This window comes from Myotis yumanensis, unplaced genomic scaffold (assembly GCF_028538775.1).
Source record: "Myotis yumanensis isolate MYYU_CA2020_CCGP unplaced genomic scaffold, mMyoYum1.0.hap1 SCAF_4, whole genome shotgun sequence".
NCBI lineage: Eukaryota > Metazoa > Chordata > Mammalia > Chiroptera > Vespertilionidae > Myotis > Myotis yumanensis.
In genome coordinates, this window is record NW_027223755.1 from 111,183,507 (window position 1) to 111,205,980 (window position 22,474).

The 22,474-nt window shown below is 53.5% G+C and overlaps 1 protein-coding gene across 1 annotated transcript in view; it reads right to left on the reverse strand.

The window, feature by feature from the left end:
• Positions 1 to 22,474, reverse strand: part of VWA3A (von Willebrand factor A domain containing 3A) — a 75,391-nt gene that overhangs the window by 1,772 nt on the left and 51,145 nt on the right. The window contains 21 exon segments of the mRNA XM_070413698.1: positions 113 to 210; positions 2,066 to 2,186; positions 3,020 to 3,171; positions 3,493 to 3,637; positions 4,294 to 4,438; positions 6,066 to 6,174; positions 7,887 to 7,945; positions 7,948 to 8,023; positions 9,437 to 9,534; positions 10,061 to 10,144; positions 10,556 to 10,646; positions 11,787 to 11,939; positions 14,853 to 14,923; positions 15,800 to 15,995; positions 16,384 to 16,528; positions 16,674 to 16,748; positions 18,592 to 18,711; positions 20,096 to 20,190; positions 20,645 to 20,725; positions 22,036 to 22,139; positions 22,242 to 22,377. Of these exon segments, the coding sequence (XP_070269799.1) occupies positions 113 to 210; positions 2,066 to 2,186; positions 3,020 to 3,171; positions 3,493 to 3,637; positions 4,294 to 4,438; positions 6,066 to 6,174; positions 7,887 to 7,945; positions 7,948 to 8,023; positions 9,437 to 9,534; positions 10,061 to 10,144; positions 10,556 to 10,646; positions 11,787 to 11,939; positions 14,853 to 14,923; positions 15,800 to 15,995; positions 16,384 to 16,528; positions 16,674 to 16,748; positions 18,592 to 18,711; positions 20,096 to 20,190; positions 20,645 to 20,725; positions 22,036 to 22,139; positions 22,242 to 22,377 (2,354 nt within the window).

The window sequence follows — 22,474 nt, forward strand, 5'->3', positions numbered from 1 at the left end:
TTTCTGGGCCGGGTGGAGCAAAGCAAAGCAGGAGCTCTTGGGACAAGGGACGCATGCCCAGGGCGGGAGGACTGCAGCCACATGGCGTGGGAGGGGCTGCTGAAGGGCATACCTGAGTGACTGGGCTTGCCAGAGGAGGCTCCTAGCCGCGGTGACCTCCTGGGCCAGTCTCCTTAAATCATCCCCTTCAAACAGTGGCAGCACGGAGCCCTTGGAAACGGGAAAATGAGTGTGAAGTTAGACCCACAAGTGACTAGATGGGACACGAAAATCCAAAATCTCAGCAGGAGAATTTTAGAGCTAATTAACGCAGTCTCCCACCCAGTGCAGGACAGCTGCGAACCCCACCTGCATGTTTCCAGGGACAGGGAGCTCGTCACTGCTTAAGGGGGTCATTCTGCAAACAGGACATTTTGCAAGAAGATGTCTGAGAGGCCGTGGAGGGAGGGTTGTGGAAATCGAGGCGGTCTCTGGACTTCACTGAAGTCAACAGAACAGAAGCAGCAGGGGCTCCTGATCTCACTGTTACGCGAGTAGCATCTATTCAGCCCTTTCTCGATTTCTTGTAATAAATCAGAGCTTCCCAGACATGCTTTTCCTTCTGTCAACCAATGAAATTCCAAAGCCTCGCCTTAAAAGGAAAGTTCTCACAGTTAGCAAGAGACTCTGAGAGAGATGCTGGCAGGAGTCGTGGGATGAGCCCATTCCATACCCACAAACTCACTCAGTCTCATTTGATAAGACACTGAACTGAGGACCTTCACGACATGAAGTTCATTCTCCTGTGTAAAAGGGCATTCATTACTTTTACTTGTGCTGTCCTCTGTATTACTTGTAATATTTGGCCCTAAAGCAGTCACTTGAACAAAGAAATCATGCAAAACACTTGATTTCAAAAAGTATGCCATGGCCCTAGTCAGTTTGGCTCAGTGGATAGAGTGTCGGCCTGCAGACTGAAGGGTCCCAGGTTCGATTCCGGCCAAGGGCACATGCCCAGGTTGCGGTTGTGGGCTCGATCCCCAGTGGGGGGCGTGCAGGAGGCAGCGGATCAATGATTCTCTCTCATCATTGATGTTTCTGTCTGTCTCTCCCTCTCCCTTCCTCTCTGAAATCAATAAAAGAAATATATATATATTTTAGAAGTATGCATGTCCTGGTTCAGTAATCTTCTATTTAAAAAAAAAAGTGATTTTAGAGAAGAAGGGAGAGGGAGAGAGAGAAAAACATCGATGTGAGAGAGAAACATCCATTGGTTGCCTCCCACACGCACCCTGACTGGGGATCAAACCTGCAACCTGGGTATGTGTCCTGACCAAGAATCGAACCTGTGACCCTTCAGTGCCCAGGACAATGCTCAACCAATGGTGAGCCACACTGGCCAGGGCCTGGGGCAGTGATCTAACTTCCAGAAAGAAATCTGGAATTCTGGTTGGTTGTGTTACTGATCATTTGGAAATGTGATCATTGACAGTGGAATGTTCTAAAAGGTAGAAACATGTGCATACTTTTTCTGTTTGATTGGAAGAGGACCACTGATGTCTTCCGCTTGTCCCATGTGTGATGGAACCCGTGACTTTAACAGATTTATTATTTACCAGGTCATTTGAATATCTGTTTCAGTAACTCTAATCTAGGGAGACAGAAATATGTGGGAATCAAAGCCCAGCGCTCAGGAACACAGGGTAGGGGTGGGGTGGGGTGGGGGTGGGGAGGGCATCTGAGCTCCTTCACATTGTTCTGACTTCGGGCTGTTCCCAGGCCTGGCTGAGCCTGCTTCCTCTCCTGTGAAAGGCCAGGACTGGCTGGGGAGAGTAGAAGAGGTTATCTATAAAAAGCAACGACTTGTGCCTAGTAAGTGCTCAATAATGCAAACTGTTGTGTCATTAAATAGCACCCGAAACGCTGCTCTTTGCCAACTTTGAGGAGAGCCGCCTAAGAGGAGAGCAGCAGGGAGGCACAGCCTCTGTCGCCAGTCCTTTGGCAAGAGCCGCAGGGCCTCCGCAGTGAGGGGTAACAGCCATGTCCGCTAACATTACTGAGCCATTCCAGTGGCTCCACAGCCTACCCGGTCATGCAGGAAGCTCTTGAGCAGGCGGTGAATGTGGGAGACCAGGTCCTCACCAACAAGGCAGTGATAGCGCCCCCCAGTGAGGGAGGCCAGGCTCCTCAGGAAGTTACCCTCCGCCCTGGAGGGAGGAACAGAGAGGGCCGAGGTCAAGACCCAGTGGTGGGTCCTGGTGCAGAAGTCTGCAGGGCGATGGGCCTCGGACCCGGAGGCTCTGTGCCATGAGGCGGTGTCAGCATCACCGAGCCCACTCTCCCAGCCAGTCTTGGCCGGTGCAGCGGCTATGGCACTTAGGGGTGATCAGGCTGGCAGGGGAAGGCATTTGGGGGTGAGCAGGCTGGCAGGGGGGGGCAGTTGGGGGCGAGCAGGCCAGGGGGAAGGGCAGTTGGGGTTAATCAGGCTGGCAGGCAGAGTGGTTAGGGGCAATCAGAGAGGCAGGCAGGTGAGTGGTTAGGAGCCAGCGGTCCCGGATTGCGAGAGGGATGTCTGACTACCTGTTTAGGCCCGATCCCACAGGCCTAAACCAGCAGTCAGATATCCCCCGAAGGGTCCCAGATTGGAGAGGGTGCAGGCTGGGCTGAGGGACACCCCCTCCCCCGTGCACGAATTTCATGCACCGGGCCGCTAGTATTAAATAATCAAATTTTACCAATACTATTAACAATTTTTCTGAAGCACTTAAATTCTCCTGTCTAACACATGTTTTTCTTGGTGAACATTTATAATGACAATCACAACAGTGCTATTTTAAACTTTTCCCTCTAAATCTTCATAAATGTGCTCCCAGAAAAGATGGGGAGAAGTGCAGTGTGGCCGTGGAGTCTGCGCAGGCCCTCGCTGCAGCCAGGCCCCTGCTGGGCGGGCTGAGGGTGGCCTCGCTGTGCTCCTGCCCGGCCCTCCCGGTGCCTGGCCCTGGGACTGGGCCCCGTGGGACCGAGTCTGCGGGAGCCCCACCTGCCCGCGCCGCTCAGGGAAATGGTGTGCACTTTCACGTGGTGCGCCTCTGTGAGCCTTCGGACTTCACGTAGAATCAGGCTGCAGCTTGTGTCCGGCTTCCCGTCGGTCAGGAGGTACAGCCCTTCCACATCGCGAAGGCTGAACGCTTTCTGCAAGAGCACCAGGGTGTGTGGCTCAGGGCTGGGTGCCAACCGGAGGGGAACCACGGCCTGCTGTTCCCCAGGCTCCCCCTCAGCCCACCCCCGACAGGACAGGCACATGCACTCCTGGCTCTGCACCCAGCAGGCCAGTCACCTCGCTGAGCCTGTGTCCCCTTCCATAGAGGGCGAGCAACAGGAACCCCTCTCTCTGGTTGTTGGGAAGATCACATATTTAACACTGAGCAAGTCCTAAAGTATCAGGCCAGGTCTGTGTACAGGGTGATGCTGTTTCCTCTTTGCTACCACGTCAGGCTCAGGGTTGTAACTTGCCAGTAGCGCCTGCAAGACTGAGGTGCTGCCCTGAGCACGCAGGTGGGTCACCCATTGGGTGGCCTCATGACACGCCGCATCTGTGGTCTCCACCAGAGAGTCCTGCCACAGCTGCAGGTCCTCTGCAAAGCCGATGAGGTTAAAGCTGGGGAGGGAGGAAGAGGTTGGTTAGAAGGGCCCGTCTATACTGAATTCGGTGAAGTAACCTTCGCAAAGACTCCCGTCTGCCGGGGCCTGGAGGAGAGGGCTGTGACTACCCGAGGATCAGCAGGCACACAGTGAGGCGCTGGGCGCAGACAGAAGCAAATTTAAACATCCCCTCAGCCCCTTGCAGGTTATATGATCTCAGAGAAATTTAACCTAAGTCCTAGCTTCCTTTTCTGAAAAATGGGGCTAATCACCCTGCCTCAGGTCACTGGGAGGATGGAGTGGAACCATGAATGTAAGTGCTCAATAACTGTTTCCTCTTTTTTCCATTAAGGCGAGAGTGAGTCCCAGCCTCGGACCAGCCTCCTGCTGTCCCCTTACCGTCAAACCTTCGGAGTAGAGGGGACACACCCTGCCTGTGAGATGCAGTTCAAGGCGGTCCTTTCCTCTGCTTGTAACTGCCTGGGCCTGAGCAGGTTCCTGAATCTGCCTCACTCCCCGGGGAATCCAGCGCTCTCTTGCCCCAACAAGCTCTTCATGAGGGCACTTCAGAGACGTCCTGGCCCTTGGGACAGCGAGGAGGGCGTGCCCTTGGCCGGGACGCCCAGAACTACCCCTTCGGTCTTCTTCCGGCCCCACACCCCGGCCTCTCACCTGTCACAGTGCTTTCTCAGCTGCTCCCAGATCAGCAGAATCAGCTCTGTCTTCACCTGCGGCAGGTCGGGGCCCATGGACCCCGAGGTGTCCAGCAGGATGCACACTCTCTTCTCCAAAATGGTGCCGAACAGTCGGCGGCTCCCTGCGCCAGGTGGGTTGGGGCAGAGGCAGGGAAGGAGTGAGGGCTCACCTCCCCGGCTGCCCAATTCATGATCTTGCAATACCTGTTGCCTGATTGATCCTTGATCAGATGTCAACCCACTGGGAGATGGTCTTTGTATTGTTGGAGGGGTCGACTGTCCTAGGGCAGAGCGGCCGGTGGTCTGGCTGTGGCTCTGCCTGTGACCACTTGTTCAAGTGGTTATAACTGCCCTGGCCTTGAGTTAAGGGATTGGACTCAGTGTTGTTTGGTCCAGAAAAGATATTACAGAGCACAAAGTCCACCAACCGACCAACAGAAATCAGCTCCGCCTCCTTTAGCGCCCGGTACTGTGCAAGTGCAACGGTGAGCGAGAGAGAGGCACGGAAGACAGGCGTTGCACAGACAGAGCTGTGCCGTGGCTTCTGACAGTGTTAGTGCAGCCCGTAACGTGGAGATCTGAGTTAGAGGGATGTGGGTGGGAAGCAGACCAATTATGACTGAAGGCTTGAGGGACAGAGAGAACGCCAATGTGTGGGATAACAAAGGCTGAGCAGAGAGACCCACGGGGAGATGGACAAGAGAGGAAGCGGGAGAGGGTGTTCATGGATTGGGGCTTTATCTCACGGGAAACAGAGAGGGCCAGTGACTTGCCCAGGGCCACCTGGACTGGCAGTGACAGCTGAGGTTCACACCCGGGTCCTCTGATGGACACTTTGAGGCAACCGCTAGCCATGGCCTCTCTGGAGTCTTTGGACAGTGGTAGTCATCACTACACCACTGCCCAGGGCCTGCCGCCGAGGACTGGCCGGTGGGTTCCACAGGGACCGAGGGCCCCACAGGGCTCTCTGTAAGGCTCCTGCCTGCCTTCTTCCTATTGCCCCGGGAACCACAGGCCGCGAGCCTACACCTCCGCCCTCTAGTTCTAGTGTCTTCCTGGCCTCCTGGGCCTGATGCTCAATCCACCTCCTCACCCAGCACACCCTCCTCTGGGGTGTGAGCCTGGCTCTCCTGCCCATCACTAATCCCAGAGGGCCTTGGACTCTTGGGGACTTTTCTGTCAGGATCCCCTCCCATCTCTGCCTTCATGGGAAGTTCTATGGGGCCCAACCAAGACTAATCTGAACCTGGGCTGGTGTGACTCAGTCGGCTGGAGCGTTGTTCCGAACCCCAAAAGGTGGCGGGTTTGATCCCCAGTTGGGGCTTGTGCAGGAGACAGCTGATCAATGTGTCTCTCTCACATCAATGTTTCTCTCTCTCCCTCCCTCCTTCCTTCCTTCATGTATATATATATATATCCTCCTTTAAAAAAAAAAGAATAAATCGAACCTCTTGATGGTCATCCCTCGGTCACACCCAGGGAGGCAAGGTGTGGAAGCTGGCCCTGCAGAACTCACGTGGACAGACTTGGGCCCCCTCTGGTGCTCTTTGGCCCCTGCTCCACCTCCCTATCATCCAGCACCTTGCCAGAGCTCTGAACCCAGAAGTCATGCTGTACCTGATGACCCTCCTGCCTAATCCCCCACCTGACAGTGTGTGAGGGCCTGGCCTGGGAAGGCCTGGCCCTGGTCCCTGAGGTTGCCTTCCTCTTCCCCTCCCCTCTACTCCCCAGGACAGCAGGTCGGCTCACCAGATAGCAGCCACTGCAGCCTCTGGACACAGCATCTCACCACCTTCTTCAGGCACATAATGTACGCTCCCATTTCCCGGGGTGTCCACTGAATGTGTCCCAGCACCCCCTGGATCAACGCAAGTGAAGGCAAATTCCCATCACTTTTCTTCATATCCCATCACCCTCTGAGATAGTCCTCTGTGTTAATAATTTCCCAAACATTGTTAAGCATACATTTTTGTTTGTTTGTTTTAAAGCGTTTCTTTATTATATTGCTAGATGTATGGTTTTAGGACGGAATGGGGAATTGGGGGTAATGGTACTGAGGCAAATGTGGTCACTCTGGTCACTATAACAAATATAGTATCTCTACATTTTTTAAAAAATACATTTTTTTTTTAAATTTCAGAGAGGAAGGGAGAAGGAGAGAGAGATAGAAATATCAACAATGAGAATCACTAATTGGCTGCTCCTGCATGCTCCATATGGGGGCTCGAGCCTGCAACCCAGGCATGTGCCCCGACTGGGAATCGAACTGTGACCTCCCAGTTCATAGGTTGATGCTCAACAACTGAGCCACTCTGGCCAGGCCTATCTCTGAATTTTAAAGCAGAAAACTCCTCATGGTAGGATGGGAGGCCCATAAATTTCAAACTAAAAGGTGACCTTGGATGGAGAGGGGGACAGCATGATTAAACTCCCTTAAAATTTTTTTCTGTTGGATGATTTTGAGTTTGGTGGCTATTTTTAGCTTTATGGTTACCTCTCGTTGGTAATCTATAATAATAAACATGTAATATGCTAATTAGACTGGACAGCCAAACAACCTCCTGGACAAAGCTGGGGCTGCGAGGGCTGAGGCAAGCTGCTGCAGCTGCAAGGCAGAGCCCCTTGCACGAATTTCGTGCATTGGGCCTCTCGTGTTGTAGAAAAGGGCAAGGAGAGAAAATGGGGTCTTTAACAAAGCACGTTTAGATTTTTATTTTGTACTAAAAGTGCTTGTTCCAATGAGAACACAAGAGCCCAAATGTAGAAAATAGAGACTAGAACCCTCACCTCCTGTGAGGACCCTGCTCCCGCCATCCTGGCAGCACCAGCATCAATTCTGGGGCCAGAGTCCCTGCTGGCGAGGATGCCAGCATCTGCCTGTGTGCTCAGCACGTCTCTGACGCTCACTGCAGGGAGCCCCTCTAACCTGAGCGTGGCCTCAGCCCCCTGTGCGAAGGCAACTGGGCTGGCAGCTTGAGTCTGGTTCTGGCACCTATGCTAACCTATAATTCAGCCCCAACCCCCTTCCCGCTTGTGCCCCAGCCTTGCAAAACCTGTTTCCCTAAACACTTAACTTACAGGGCCATCGATCATGCACAGCCCTCACAGGGGGCTTGACTGCTGGCGCCAGCCAGGGCCGATGGTCATAATCTCACCTCCCCCTTACAACCATCATAGGGGCTGCAAAAGCCCTTGAAAAACCCGGAAGCTGAGAGACAAAGAAACTTAGGGCAATTTAAGAGAAAGCCCCGCTGCATTCGGGGCTCAGCTTTGGGAACCGATTCCCCTGAGCCAGCAGCACCGGTGCTCCTGCAATAACGTGCCTTTTCTGAATCTTCCGAGTGCCTGGTTGTGTGTCCTCCCGCCGCCTGGTCATTTCAGCAGCACCTAGGGGCTCCCTTTTCCTCCAGCAGGATTTATCCCCCAAGAGCAGCCCCACTCGGAGGGGCAAGGTTTGGCAGGAGGAACAGAGGCCATGTCTGTACATTCACAGAGTTCTCCCCAACACCCGCTGCCACGGTGGCCGAGAGGAGCTGGGAGAGAAGACCACCGCCTCCCAAACCCGACTACCGTGGCCTCTCCGCTGGGGCAGGCGCTGCAGGTTGTGGCTGCTGCGGCCTTCTTACCCGCCTCTGACGGGTGCCAGTGGGACCGAGGCGGCTGGAGAGCTCCATCTTCAGTGTTTTCAGTCCATCATTTGCTACCCACTTTAGAATAAAGAAAAGGACTGTTATCTTGGGTAATTCAGGCTGAAGTGAATGACTAAAACCTCCTTTTTGAAATCTAGTTCCTGTTTGAAATGTGGGGTTCCTTGGTCCTGTTAAAGTAAAAACATTCAACGCTGTGAAGAATTTCTGTGAGTTTATTTCAGCCAAACTGTCAACAATTGCCGGGAAGCAGAATCTCGACTGATTGGGATAGTGCTCCGGAGAATGGCGGCTTTTCACTTTGTTTTATACATTACAATCAAGGGAGGAGACGTAGGTGGGTGACATGAAAGCCATTGGTGATAGATTAGGGAGGTGGGAGGAAGCAAACGGGGGGTGGGGGGGGGGGGGTGGGGACCTCTGGGGCTGGATAAAAAGTAAAATGAGAGACACATGCTTCTTTTACTTAGGTGGTGCAGGATCCTTAACAGTCAGCAATTAACATGATAACAATAGCAGTGAAGGAATTTGTGGTCTCTGTCCTGGCACCAAGGGCATTTGGTTGTGCCCTGAGAAGTCTGGAAAAAGGGAGGTTACAAGTTACCCTGACATTTCACAGGTATGTTATCTTAGATGCAAAAGGAAAATAGTCCCAGTTAAGGTAAAGAGTGACCTTGTCAGGGAAGATACCGGCCTAGGAGTGACTATCCACCATAACTGCTTTTAGTTCAAGTTTAATTTCAGACCATCCTTGTGGTCACTTTAGGTGTGAGTTTGCAGGAAAAGCCGCCATTCTCTGGAGCACTATCCCAGTCGCTTGAGATTTTGCTTCCTGGCAACTGTCGTCAGTTTGGCTGAAATAAACTCACAAAAATTCTTCACAGCGTTGAATGTTTTTACGTTAACATTATGCTGGTGGACATTGCTGTTCCCACATCTTTTCAACCTTCCCCATAAGATTTGGGTAGCAACCCCGATTGGTCTAAAGTCCATACTAGAATCCAACTGAGATCATTTCAGTGTCCTTGTTACAACCAGGGCTACAAGGACAGGCAGGCTCCAGCAGTCAGCGCAGCCTCCAGGACTGGCCCGTGAGGACCAAGCTGACTTCCCTGAACGGCAGAGGAAGAAAGGTGTTCCACCTTCTGGACAAACAAGGAGGAGGATTTCTGTTGTTTGCAACCAAAGGGATCTGATACCACTAAGAACTTTACACAAAATATACTCCAATTAGTCATGGATCCTGTTTGATAGATACAATTGTTTTCATTTTGCAAATGAGGACATTGAGATGAAATGTGGTTAAAGGACTTGTCAGAGGTCTCCCAGCTAGGAGGTGGCACACTCGGGTCACCCTTAGCAGTCACTCTGAGCAGGGGTGTCCTCACTTCCCGGAATGCCCATCCTCTGGGCACGGCTGCTAGAAGGAAGTATTGCCTAGGGGACATGCGCTGGTACAGACAACTTACTAACCTCGTGGCTGGAGCAGATTGCGTCCTTTCTGGGCAACTCCAGAGAAGAGCCAGTCCTCCTTGCGCCCCTTCCCTGAGGGTGCTTTCTGTACACCGAGTCTGCGAGGAACAGTGAGGTTACCTTGTGCACCTCTCTTCCCTCCCCTCCACTCCCCTCCCCTCCTCTCCCCTCCCCTTCCCCATCGCTCTCTTTTCATGTCAGTTTCTCTGCCAATCAAGTCCTTAGGTGCAGTTTGCTGAGAGGTAGAAAGGGAGGCTGTAAGGTGGATCCCTGCAAACCTGCTGGACTCTCTTCTCCGCACCCCAGGGATTGGTTCCTGGAATCTGTGCCCGTTGGCAGCAGTCAGGCTGGCCGGGGCCCCATCTTCACGCCCTCCCTGAGCCTGGGGCGGAGGCACTGTCCCTCAGGCGGCACCGGACCTTGGGACCCGGGACCCGGGGCCTCGGGGGACCCCCAGTATTGACCCTCCTCACTCTTGCCATGTCAAGACTGCATGTCTGTCCCCTTGGCCTGGGGACCTAGTGTGAGGAGAGGCCTGGTCCAGGGCTCTGCTGCCCTGCGGTGACCGCGCAGTTCCCACAGGCCAGGGCTTCCCCAGCTCCGGCTCCGCATCCTCCGACTCACCCTCGCTACTCCCGGCCTCTGCTTCCCTCGTGTGGGCCTTCCTCCTCCCTGCTCCAGGCTCCTCCTTGGCTGACTGGGCTGCAGCTGGAGGACAGAAGGCCTGAGGCTGGAGTGAGTGCTCTCTGCCCCCAGCTCCCAGCGCCAGGAAGGAGAGCAGCCTCCACCCTGGTCCCGCGGGCCCCAGGACCCTGCTCGGAGCCACTGGGCCACGCCTTTGGTGTTGGAAGTGAGGCACCTGCTCTTAGGAGCTGAGCCCTTTCATAAAAACACCTGTGCCTGTCACCACCAGCGGGCACCAGCCATGCTTCTCAACCCTGACTTTCTTCACCGGTAAAATGGGGAGCTGACCGGCTGCCTGCTCTGCCACAAGCTCAAGTGGGCGTCCTAGCAGAAGGGCCGGCGCAGGGTCAAGACTCCCGATCGCTGATCACCGTGGTGCCTATCGGTACTCACACGCCTCACCACAGCCTGTGCCCCAGCCGACCCGGGCCTTACCTGGTGGGACGCCCGCCTCGCCACTGAGCGGACGCCACGTCACAGCTTCCGCGGGGGGGCTGCTCTCCCTGGCAGGGCCGTCTCTGAGGCTCTAGAAAACAGGTGGTCTTTCCCGTCAGCTGCCGATTTTCTGTGGCAGGTGCACCGGTCACCCCAGCCTCAATCTGCCCATTAGGAATCCTCACAGGGCGGGGCCTAAGGGGCCAGATTCTCAGGCATTTTGGCCTCATCTCCTGCTGCAGATTCAGAGGGGGCTCTGGCTTTTGAGGTGAAATAGTACATGCGTGTGGACTTGCCAGAACTTTCTTCGCGTCACCTAGTCCTCTTCCTCCTGGGCCGGCGCTTCTGGGCCTCCAGCCCCATAGGCGGCCACTCGGTAGCTGTGCCCTTCCGGGCACCTGTTCTAAGGGAGGGGCCCTTCATTACTGGACACAACCAGAACGTGGTAACCGTGAGGTCAGCAGGGCCCTGGACCAGCTGGGACCTGGGGATGAGCTGACTCCAGGCCGGCCCTGGGCTCGGGAGGCCGCTGTTAGAGGCCCCCGCAGGGAGCCAGCTCAGCAGTGCTGAAGGCCCGAGAGGCAGATCCTGGAATGACAGGGCTTCGCCTCAGAACTTGGGAGGTTCCTGAAACCTGGTGATAGCCTCTCGCAGAACCGCCCTGACGGAGTGAGGCAGCGCCGAAGAAGTTCGGCCCGAGGCCGGGAGCTGGAGTCCTCGGCCCCTCCGCTCCTGAGCACTGAGTCTGGGTCTCCCCAGCCAGACGTCTCCAGGCCCCTCTGGCGCCGAGGCGGGTGTTTCATGCAGGACAGAGCTGACGGGCTGCGACTGCAGATAAGCAGCCAGGCCACCCTTGGGCTCCTGCCAGGCCCCGGGCAGCTGCAGCAAGAGCCCGTTGGATACCCGACAGCCTCGTTCCCGTGCCCCTGAGTCCCTCCGGGATAAGCCCACCTGCCTTACAGTTAGGTGGGTTCCAATCTCAGGGGGCCCTTAGGACCCAGATCAGGGTCAAGCCTGGGAGAGCCAGGCAGAGCCACAGGTGGGGGTGGGGAGGTGGCCAGAGGTGCCGAGCTGCGAAGCAGGTCCCCCAGAGGCCAGGCCTGGAGGCACCCACAGGACACGCTCCTGAGGACCCTGCCCCAGCCCCTGGCCCAGGGCACTGCGAGATCTAGGAAAGACCCGGAGACACGCAGAAACCACATCCTGTGTGTTATTAGGGGGGGAGTCAAACCATTCTGGCCGCCGAGGGGGCTGTGGGCTCGGAAGGATAGAGTCTCTTAGGCTGGTTTCTTTGCTTGAGCATCTTTGGCTTTTCTTTCAAGAGGGCTGCCCTCTCCAGGTCTTTTCTGGACTGGTTCTTCAGGGAGGACACTAGGAGAGCACACTGAGACAGGATGGGGCGGTTAGCAGCACCCAGTGCCGCGAGCCCCAGCAGGACGCGCGCGCGCGCGCACACACACACACACACACACACACACGTGGGCGCGTGAGACTGCATCTGCTAGGATCCTTGGATTCCTCTTTCTGTCCCTAGAACGGGGGCACAGACACCGTGGACCAAATCCATGAATAACAAGTACCATGTACGGAGGGTGTGAGATGCACCAGGCACAGGGCCAGTTACAATCTGGGTGTCTCAAAGGTCAGGCAAGTGCTATCTTATCCCCATTTTACAGATGAGGAAACTAAAGCCCAAGGCCACACTGCTGTTACATAGAGGGCCTTCCATTCACACCCAGGTGGGTGTGGCTCCGAAGCCACTGCTCTTTCCATATGTGGGCCCAGCATCCACAAATGCCGGTCGGCCCGCGAGATGCCGGAGGCTAACTCCCCAGCTGGCAGAATAGTATGTCATAGTTGATTCTGTCACCCACAACTGCCTGAAAGGTTCTCCAGTAATTCTTCTCAATCAAAGCTCAGGAAACGCCATTGGAATGTAAATAACACCCTGGGAGTGTGCATCAAACCATCACCACCCATGCATGTCTTGTGAATGAGTTTATCAGACGAGGGACCAGAGGAGAAGGATTTAAAACAAACAAACAAAGAGAGGCCACTTCCAGGAGGCTCACCCAGGGGAGCCCACGCACTGGACAGGGAGGAAGGGGACGTGAGGGTGGCTCAGCGGGTGCTGCTCTGCAATGGCAGTGAGTAAAGTGTGAGTCAGTCTGAGTCCCCTCCACCGCCTGACTATGGCCACCTGAGCTCTCTCTGTCCCTCCGCAGAGCTGCCCTGCCCCGGCCCTTATCTTCCCCACTGGTCTGGGAACCATACCTCCACCTGTCATCCACAGGCCCCAGCAGGCTCCCTGAACTCACCTTTGTCCCAGGCCCACCCTCCCCGCACCTACCACACTCCCTCCGGAGGGCCTGTTCTCTGTCTCCTGGTCAATGGGCACCACTGTCACCCATGACCCCCAGTGGGGAACCTGGGAGTTACTCTGGGATTTCTTTCTCTCTTTCACCCTGTACAATCAGCCACACCTCTGGTCAATCCTTCCCCAACTCTTCTCATGGGTCTTCCCTTATTTCCATTCTCATTGCTACTGACAAGATCTGGCCCCTTTCTACCTCTCTAATCTCACCTCGAACAGCTCAACTCCCTTCTCTGAGGAAGTTACATTTTAGTGAGTCTTGAATAACAAGGACAATCCATGGACGATCTGGGAGGGAATGACAGACAGAGCACATAGCAGGCGCAAAGGCCCTGAGTTTAGGAATTAGCTCGATGTGTTCAAGGAACGCAAAGAAGGCCAGAAAGTACAGCTCACAGACCTAAAATCGATGCCTGTAGGAAACCCTCATGTTTCATCTGTAGCCTTGGGGGTCAGTGGATCAGGACATGAGGGGGAAGCTGCGGTGGGATGAGTTCATGTCACCCAAAAGATAGGCTGAAGTCTGAACCCTGCGTGCCTGTGACTGTGACCTTACCTGGGAATAGGGTCTTTGTAGATTCATTAAGGTGTGAGTTAATGAGTCATACTGGGGCAGGGTGGCCTCACTCTGGTATGACTGGTGCCACTCCAGGAGGAGAAAGGACAGACACAAAGAGGGAGGACAGCATGTGAAGATGGAGACAGAGAGTGCGTGCTGCGTGAGCCAAGGGCTGCCAGCCACCAGGAGGCCCTCCTTGCCCAAACTTTAGTCCGGCCCCTCTGAGCCCTCTTCTCAACGAGGCTTCAACTTGGTCCTGCTAAACCCAGTTTTAGCAAAGAATCTTGCCAAGTCAGTTTAGTTAGAATCCCCCACCACGGATCAAGCCCCTCACCCCCACCCTGATGTCTCAGTCCTTGACCAGCCTTCAGCAGGAATCCTGCTAAGTCCATTTAGCAAGAATCCCCCTATTCTCGAAAGCTAAACACGTTTCTCTTAGTAATTTCCCATTCGTGACCCGTCACCCTGCCATTGGCCATAAACTCCAGCTGTCTTCGGAGCTGAGTCCGATCGCACCCCCTTATTGCAAGAGTCTCGCATAAAGTCTTCCTGACATCGTAACCAGCATCCAGGGCAATATGTTTTCTTTAACACCAGCTGCACTGACGGACCCTACCCAGTCTCCAGAGGGAACACGTGAGGCGCGCGGTGTGTGGGTGGATCTCCCCCTGCGGGTTCTTATCTCACTAAGTTTGAAGAATAAATTTCACAGACTAAAGGTACTTGTTAGTAAAAGGGTGGAAATTTATTGGAAGCAAATTCAGACTCTCACGTAGGGAGGGGGTCCCAAGGGGGTAACCCCACAGCCTCTCTTGCTGATGTTTATAAATGCTGTAGTTCTTTGTCTCTTCATGCTCCCTTCTAATTGGACCCCTTCCCCATTTTATGACCCCGTGCTTTTTTGATTGGCCACCCTTTTGCAGAATATCAAACTCAAAGTCCAAAACCCGTGTGGTGCCCCCCTCCCCACCTCCCCTTACCTAGTAACATTCCTCTATCTCCTGTGAAAATGTTCCCCTCTTTCTGCCATTGTCCACATTTCTCTATCTTCTGCGAAAGTGTTTCCCTCTTCCCCACTTCGTGACTTTTATCCGCTGTGAATGGATGCCTTTTGGAGGCTCCAAGCCCTCACCTATGCATTCCTCCACTATGGACCCTCTTTATTCTCAGGACTCCCTAAACCTTCCTATTTTGTCCCTAAAATTCCTTTCAATGGTCCTCCTGACACCTTGATGTCAGACTTCCAGCCGCTGAAACTGTGAAAGAACACATGCCTGCTGCTGTGAGCACCTGGTTCGTGGCACTGTGTGTGCAGTCCCAGAAACAACATAGAAGCCAGTGCACTCACCGCCCCCAAAGCATACCTTTTGCGAGTAGTTGAGAGCCTTTTCCATCTCAGACACGATGGCACTGATGTCGTCACTTTCATAAATGCCTGGAAACAAAGAATTTATGGGGGAGGAGCAGCGGTCCCGGACAGACCTGAGCTGGAGCGGCAGGGTGGGGTCTTATGGGCTGAGCTGTCCAGTCCCCACCCAACATCCAGTGGCAGTTACAGCGAGGTTACCACCAGTGGGGATGGCCATGGGACCCAGCACCCAGGCAAGAGCTTGCACCCACAGGAAGAGCAGATAGGAGCAAGGGTGCTGGTATACTCCAGTGAGTAAAATCACCCACCCTGGGATTACTTAAAGTGGCTAATGTCTGTAGTAAGTATTGCTGACTAGTTTGAGAAGAACTAGAGCACCATGACTAAGGAGACAGAGTCTGAAGTTGGCCTGTGTCCTACTTGTAGACTGTGTAGGGGAAGGGAGAGAGCTTTTTTGGCATCAGCTCACAACAATTCTGATGCCTTGAGGCATGTTTTGGGATGGCGTCATCTGCCCCCCTCCAGCTATCACAATGAGTTCGTGAGCAACTGCCTTTTACCCACCTGTTGTGAACACTCCCCTGTGGGAAATACTAAACTAAGGGACCTCCAGTGCCCTTTCCAGCTCTAACATTCTAACGTATTTGAACATAGTTTTACTTTTCTTTTTGACTTAAAAAATTACGGTAAAACATGTTACACAAATGTACCATTCTAACAACGCTTGAGTGTGCGGTCAGCAGCGTTAAGTACATTTGCACTGTTGTGCCGCCATCCCACCTTCCGTTTGCAGCGAACGCGTGCTATGAGCAGCAGCTTCCCGTTTTTGAATGGGGTTTTCACACGTTGCCTTTCTGGAATACATCTCTGGCACAGGGAGCGGTGCTGGTACCGAGGTTCCCGGAAACAGAGAGATGGAGGAACCAGCCAACACTCACGCACCTGTGTCTCCAAACCAGTGGAAACGGCCACCAGCAGCCCGGGTGACCTCGCGGTAGGCAGCGGCCGTGTCGGTGCGGCTGGCGTAGCAGGCAGGTGGGGAGGTGTCCATGGGCGGCTCCCCCACGTAGAAAAGACACACGTTCAGCTGGAGGTCGCAGCCCCCGCAGGCCTCAGCCATGTAGGCGCTGAGCGTGGGCTGGGGGGAGAGGGTGGGGGTTCTTAAGCCTGCTGGCCACAGATCAGTTCTGCCTGATCATCTTCCTCGAGGGCCTACTGTGTGCCCGGTGAGCACTGGGTGCCAAGGGTAAAGACGACTGAGCTGGGCCACAACTTCTCTATCTGGAGAGGGTATGGCGGGAGCTGGGCCTGAGAGCCTGGGACAGCCTGGGAGCTCATTAGAAATGCAGATTCTCAGGCCCCCGGCCAGGCCTCCGGGGCCAGGTTCTGCATCCCCACACCACCCCAGGCGAGTCTCCTGCACACGAAGTCCAGCTTGGAAAGCCGCGCTGAGAGGAGCGGCCAGCGTCCACCCGGGGACGCTGTGGGGTCATGAGGATGGGGGTGCCCGGGACTGGAGCACCTACCATGTCCTGGTCGGGGATGCCCCCTGTGAAGAGGTAGATGCCCTGCGACTGTTGTCTGTCTTTGTCCTTGAAGTCCACTTCCACCGCCTTGCGCAGGGCGCTGAGGACATTCCTGCTGCCGCGACACTGCAGGGCCAGGGCCCACCTGGGAGGCAGGAGAGCCCTGCTGAGCGAGGCCGGGGTGAGGCCAGAACAGAGGCAGGGACTGCCCCTCAGTGGGGGGGGCATGGAGAGAGCAGCCACCCAGGCTGCCCGCAGGCCTGGCAGGTGAGCCTCTGCCCGCCACCTACTGCCAGGCGCTTTGTAAGTTGTCGTGGCTCATGGACACCATCTCGGGCCTCCAGCTTTCGACGGTGCTCCCAAACCTGAGGGAAGGAAAGGGCTCGTTCTCAGGCAGGAGACTGGTCCACTCTGGGTCCCAGCTCTTTGGGCTCCCAGGCTCTAAGGAGACCAAAATCCTGATTCCACCCCCAAAATGTTGGGGTGTCACCAGCCTGGGCCGGCCGAGACCTGGCTGTCGACCTGCCCGGACAGTCACGGTGAGGGCAGAGCCAGGAGCGCCCTGGCCGCACGCCCTCCGTGTCGTGGAGACATGTGTGTGTGTGTGTGTGTGTGTGTGTGTGTGTGTGTGTGTCTGTGTACACGGCCCTGTCCCTGGGGAGGGAGTCCTTTCTCCCTTTTTAAACTTCCCTGGCACTGACTCATGCTCCCAACACATGCCCCCGCTATCTGCACCACAGTCTGTCTGTTTCTCATCTGTATCATTTCACCTTTTCTGTGAGGCAGAATTTAAATCCTTGAGAAGAGGACTCCTCCCTTCATCAAAGGAAAGGCGCCTTCTCTGTGGTGCACACTGACCCCCACCTGGACTCCAGCCGCACAGCCAGTCTCTTCAGAGCCTTGCTCAGCCTGTCTCCCTTGAGGCCACGTGGCCCGAGGGAGATTTTGTGTTTGAACTTCTGCGCCTGGGCTTTCAGTAAAAGCTGGCGGAACGAACGGTTGGGTGGATAAATGAATGAAAACATTGCCTAAAATGTCTCTCTAAGCATTTTTTCTTGGAATTTATTATGAAAAGATTAGGCTCTGATACAGAATAATATGTAATATTAACTACTGACTTAATAGGCTCAGAACAGTCCCTGTTAGATGTGAAGGTGTAAATGTAGAGCTCAAGTGGGCCCTTTGCTCTCCCTCCTCCAATTAGTTAAAATGGTATGCAATTAAAAATACGCATAAAACTATGTGTATATTTAAATTATATATAGCTATGTATAATGGAAATATATAAATATATAATACTTAATTCTATTTATATTTTAAATGTATATATTAAATTGTCTATAATAATAAAAGCATAATATGCTAATTAGACCAGACGTCCTTCTGGATGACCTTCCAGACAAAGATGAGGCCCAGATGCCAGAGGGAAGCTAGAAGGCCTACTCTTGCACGACTTTCGTGCATTGGGCCTCTAGTTTATATATAGACATAATTTAAATGTGTATTATATTTTACATAATTTAAATATATATAGTTTTACATATTTATACCTATATAATTTAATTCTATATAGCTACACACAATGTTAACATTTAGAATTGAAACCCTTGCCGAAACCGGTTTGGCTCAGTGGATAGAGCGTCAGCCTGCGGACTGAAAGGTCCCAGGTTCGATTCCGGTCAAGGGCATGTACCTGGGTTGCGGGCACATCCCCAGTGGGAGATGTGCAGGAGGCAGCTGATCGATGTTTCTCTCACTGATGTTTCTAACTCTCTATCTCTCTCCCTTCCTCTCTGTAAAAAATCAATAAAATATATTTAAAAAAAAAAAAAAAAAGAATTGAAACCCTAAATGAACTATTGTGCCTTGCCAAACCCAAGTTAGGGGCATGCCTGGGCCCTTCTTTTTCTCTCTCCTGCTTCTCAGTTTGAAGCCCAGTGGGGCAATGGGCGGAGCTGTTTTATCCTGGCTGATCGAGCAGTGTGTTTTGGGGCTGCTCATTACCTGCTCCCCAGTGGGACTGTTCTGCAACTATTTAATTATTCAACGCCCCAAACACGATCATTCGAGGCAGATACACAGACGGCCGTCCCAGGATGCAGGGTGCTCAGAACATTTGCCCAGCCGCTCCCTGCGAGCCGCTCCCTGCCAGGAGCCCCAGCCCAGCGGCCAGGCCAAGCACACCGCCTCCCCCAGGACGGAGCTTACGCGATGACGTTGAAGGCATCCTTGTTGGACAGCTGCTCCTCCAGCAGGAGCCGCAGGGAGTGCTGGATATGAATAATGTACGTGGAACTGGCCGCGGAGAGGTCGAGCAGTACAAGCAGCCTGCACAGAAACACAAGCTCCGGGAGAACCGAATCTCTCGGATAGTGTTCTTTTTGTTCCGTTTTACTCTTTAAAGTGTTTTCCGGGGAACTTCACACGCCAGATGCACAGCTGGCCAAGTTTTCTCCGGGTTGAGGTCAACAGAGGTGGGTTTCCAGCAGATTTAGGTGCTGGAACCTCTCTCTCAGGAGGTCCTACCGCGGAAAAGTCTCCTGGTGGAGATGGCCGAGGGCCGGAGGCTGCGTGCAATGAGTTTCATATCCCTCCTTGTTTAAAGCACTAGCATTCAATATGATTATAGGCCGGGGTCTTTGAAGGAAAAACAAGCGCGGTCAGCAAGTAGGATGTGGGATTAGGAGATCTGGGCCTCTGGGGAGATTTTGTATCTTTTGTGTTTCCTTTCTCTGTTTTAAGATCTTTAGCCCCATTCAGTTTTTTCCTTTCACTGTTTCAAATCTTACATTCCCATCTCCTCCCTCCGTTCTCATTTTGAGACACCTGTAGACAACAAAAGAAAACCCACTGGATTTAGAATCAGACGACCTTGGTTCAAGCCCACTTCCTGTGTGACCTTAGGCAAGTCACAGAACCCCTCTGATCCTTGGCATGCTTACTATAAACTACAGTGTTTACAAGACGACTCCTCATAGGGTTAAGAATTAAAGGATAGAAGAGATGTATAGTATTATTACAAAGTGTGTTATTTTGTAAAGGTGACATATCAAATAAGGTATGGAATGAGAATAATGGCTATAATGGGTACCCACTGTTTTTCCCTGCTCAGCATTCATTACCTCTTGTGGCGACAGCATCCTGGTGTTCCTTTGGGACACCCCTCTGCCTCTATCATTCCATTTGCTTTGGGTAGAGCTGACCCTGCCCCAAGCTTTGAGAGTGGGCATGTGGGAAGCAGGACATCACGCCCCCCTGGCCAGGGTGCAGAGCTCATGGACGGCCCCTGCCCCAAGTTCTGGGAAGCTAAAACCGGAGGGGAAAGCTGCCTGCCGCCTGAAGACAAAGCCATCGGAGGAGAGATGAGAGATGGAGAGAGACTCTGACATACATGGGTCTCTGGATCGAGCCATGAAGGCAGCCAGCAAATCTGCTTTGGAGTTTTGCGTCACCTTCACCAGACTCCACTAGTTTGTTTCAGCCCATCTGCACTCGTTTCTGTTGCCTCTTAATGGAAAGAACCCTGAGTTACCCAGTGAGGACATTACTGAAGTTGGTGGCGACTTCCCCCCAGGGCTTCTGCTGCGTGGTTTGCCGTCCTTAGTCTAAGTGATGGCTTCTGAGGCTTCCAATAGGGGATCCGTGAGCTGGGAATGTGCCCCGTCACACACCAAACCCATGACGGACAGGAACACGACTCAGGGGAAAGTACCTTTTTTCGCAGACGGTGCCCCAGATCCTCCTGCTGGCCAGTGAGAGCCACTCAATCCGCCTCTCATACGTCCGCATGGCTCTGCTGAGCTGTTTCTGCAAACCCACAGGCCACACCGGGTGAGCGACTGCAGAGTGTGGCCGATTAAAGGGTCTGAGAGGAGGGGCGTCCCCAGTCGGCTTCCGGGAACGGCGTGCCACGGCCATGGGTATGAACATCCCACTGATCATGGACAAGCTGCCATGAGACCACGAGGAGAAAAGTCTCTCGTTGCCTCATATTGGGAGGAGGTAGATTTTGTCAGAGGATTAGAAGCTTTACTTTTTTATTTTTTATTAGAAGCTTTTGTCTGAACATCCAGGTCTCTGCCTGGGATGGATGGGGTGGGAAAAGCTCCCAAAGTGCCCTGTGGGCGGAGCACAGTCTCGGTTACAGGAGAGAATTCGGTCACTGGCCTGGTGTCTCCACATCACTTGGTGCCTCACTCCCCTCCCTGCCCCCCCCCCCCCACACGCATGCCAAGCTCTGACTGACGGGCCCAGCGCCGACCTGGTACTCATAGAGGAAGGGCAGGTCCACGTGGACATTCCTCACCGTCCCGTCGTGCCACTGAAGCTGTACCATTGCCTTCTGCACTCGGTGTGGCCGGGAGGGGCGCAGGCGAATGGAAGCACACCGTGAGGAAGAATTTTAAGTTTAAAATTCTGGGGGCAGAATGTGCCCACCCCCATGCCCAGGTCACGGCCTGGCGCGGCGCTGGCAGCAGAGGCCCTCAAGACAGCAAGGCAGGCTGCCACCCTGGAGGCTCTCCTGAACACAGGAGTCTTTATTATAAAGCATGGTTGGAAGTTTTGCTAATAATAGAGTAAGAGACCTTAAAAACATCCTGGCCATGGGCCTTAGGTTTGGGAACCTAGATAGGCCTTCATGAACACTTTGGAAGTCAAATTTGTTCATCTTCTTCTTTCATCCTCCACCAAATTGTCATATCCATGTCTCAAAGTATCCTTCCATCTGCCTAGTCATCCATCCATCCACTGAGTGAATTATCCATCTCTCTTTTCTTTTATTCTCCATCTTTCCATTCATTACTCCTTCCATTTCTCCATCTTTCCATCCCTACTTGCATCCTTTTATCTTTTTTATTCTATCATGTCATTCATCCTTCCATTTCTCCCTCTATCTGTTCACATGTCCTTCCATCCATCCATCCGCCTACGTGACCACGCATTCATCAACAGTTTCATCCATCTACCCATTCATCCTTCCTTTCCTCCATCCACTCAGTCGTCCAGTAAACATTCATTAACTGCTGACTTGTATTACATATTAGAGATACAGAGTTTTTTCTTTTAAAGGGTTCATAATCTGCCCTAGCCGGCTTGGCTCAGTGGATAGAGCATCAGCGTGCAGACTGAAGGGTCCCAGGTTCGATTCCGGCCAAGGGCACATGCCTGGGTTGCGGGCTCGATCCCCAGTAGGGGGTGTGCAGGAGGCAGCCGATCAATGATTCTCTCTCATCATTGGTGTTTCTATCTCTCTCTCCCTCTCCCTTCCTCTCTGAAATCAATAAAGAAATATATTTAAGAAAAATAAAGGGTTCATAATCTGGTGAGATCTGGACATGTAACAAATACACAGATGACACATTAGGAGCTATGGCAGGAGTCTGTGCCAGGTACAGTGGGGACACACAGAGCGAGTGTGTTCTGAGTGGGGAGGAGGAACCCCTCCACAGCGGAGGGACCGTGGTTCCCAATTCCCTCCCTTTGCCCCACCTCCCACGTTTCCTTTTCAGATGGGAGGAGAGCCGGGACCGCTCAGGGCCCACAGGCCCTGCTCCTCGGGCTCTGCCTTGACTCTTATTTCTGAACATTTGTGAAGGGAGATGCCACAGAGGAGCTCCCCGCAGAGGATGGAGAGACCGGAGTCTGAGTCACCTCATGGATAGTTGACGACACCGTTTTCTGGAGAATAGGCACAAATTCCTCAATGGGAGCGAACGCGTTGGGCGCCAGGACCTGGTAAAGGCTCAGCTTCTTGGCTGTAAGGACAAACGATGGCTTGGGGCACCGCGTGAAGACCCAGGGGGCTGGTGCCCGAGTCAGGGACCTTCGCTCTCGGCCCACCCTCCTCGGGGACTTACCTCTTAGGCCATTGACCTTGAGCCATTCTGCAGAAGTCTTGTCCAAGTTTGGGAACTCAATTGTGAGGGGAGCTTCGTGCTTTGGGGGTTTAGGCAGGAGATCTCTGAGTGGCCCTTTGGCAATCTCTGTGGAAATCTAAATTAAAATGAAAACTCCTCATCACATAGCCACACTTTAGAGCTGCTGAGTATTCAGTCTCCCACCCACAGCGCCCCCAAGGGCATCGTATTAA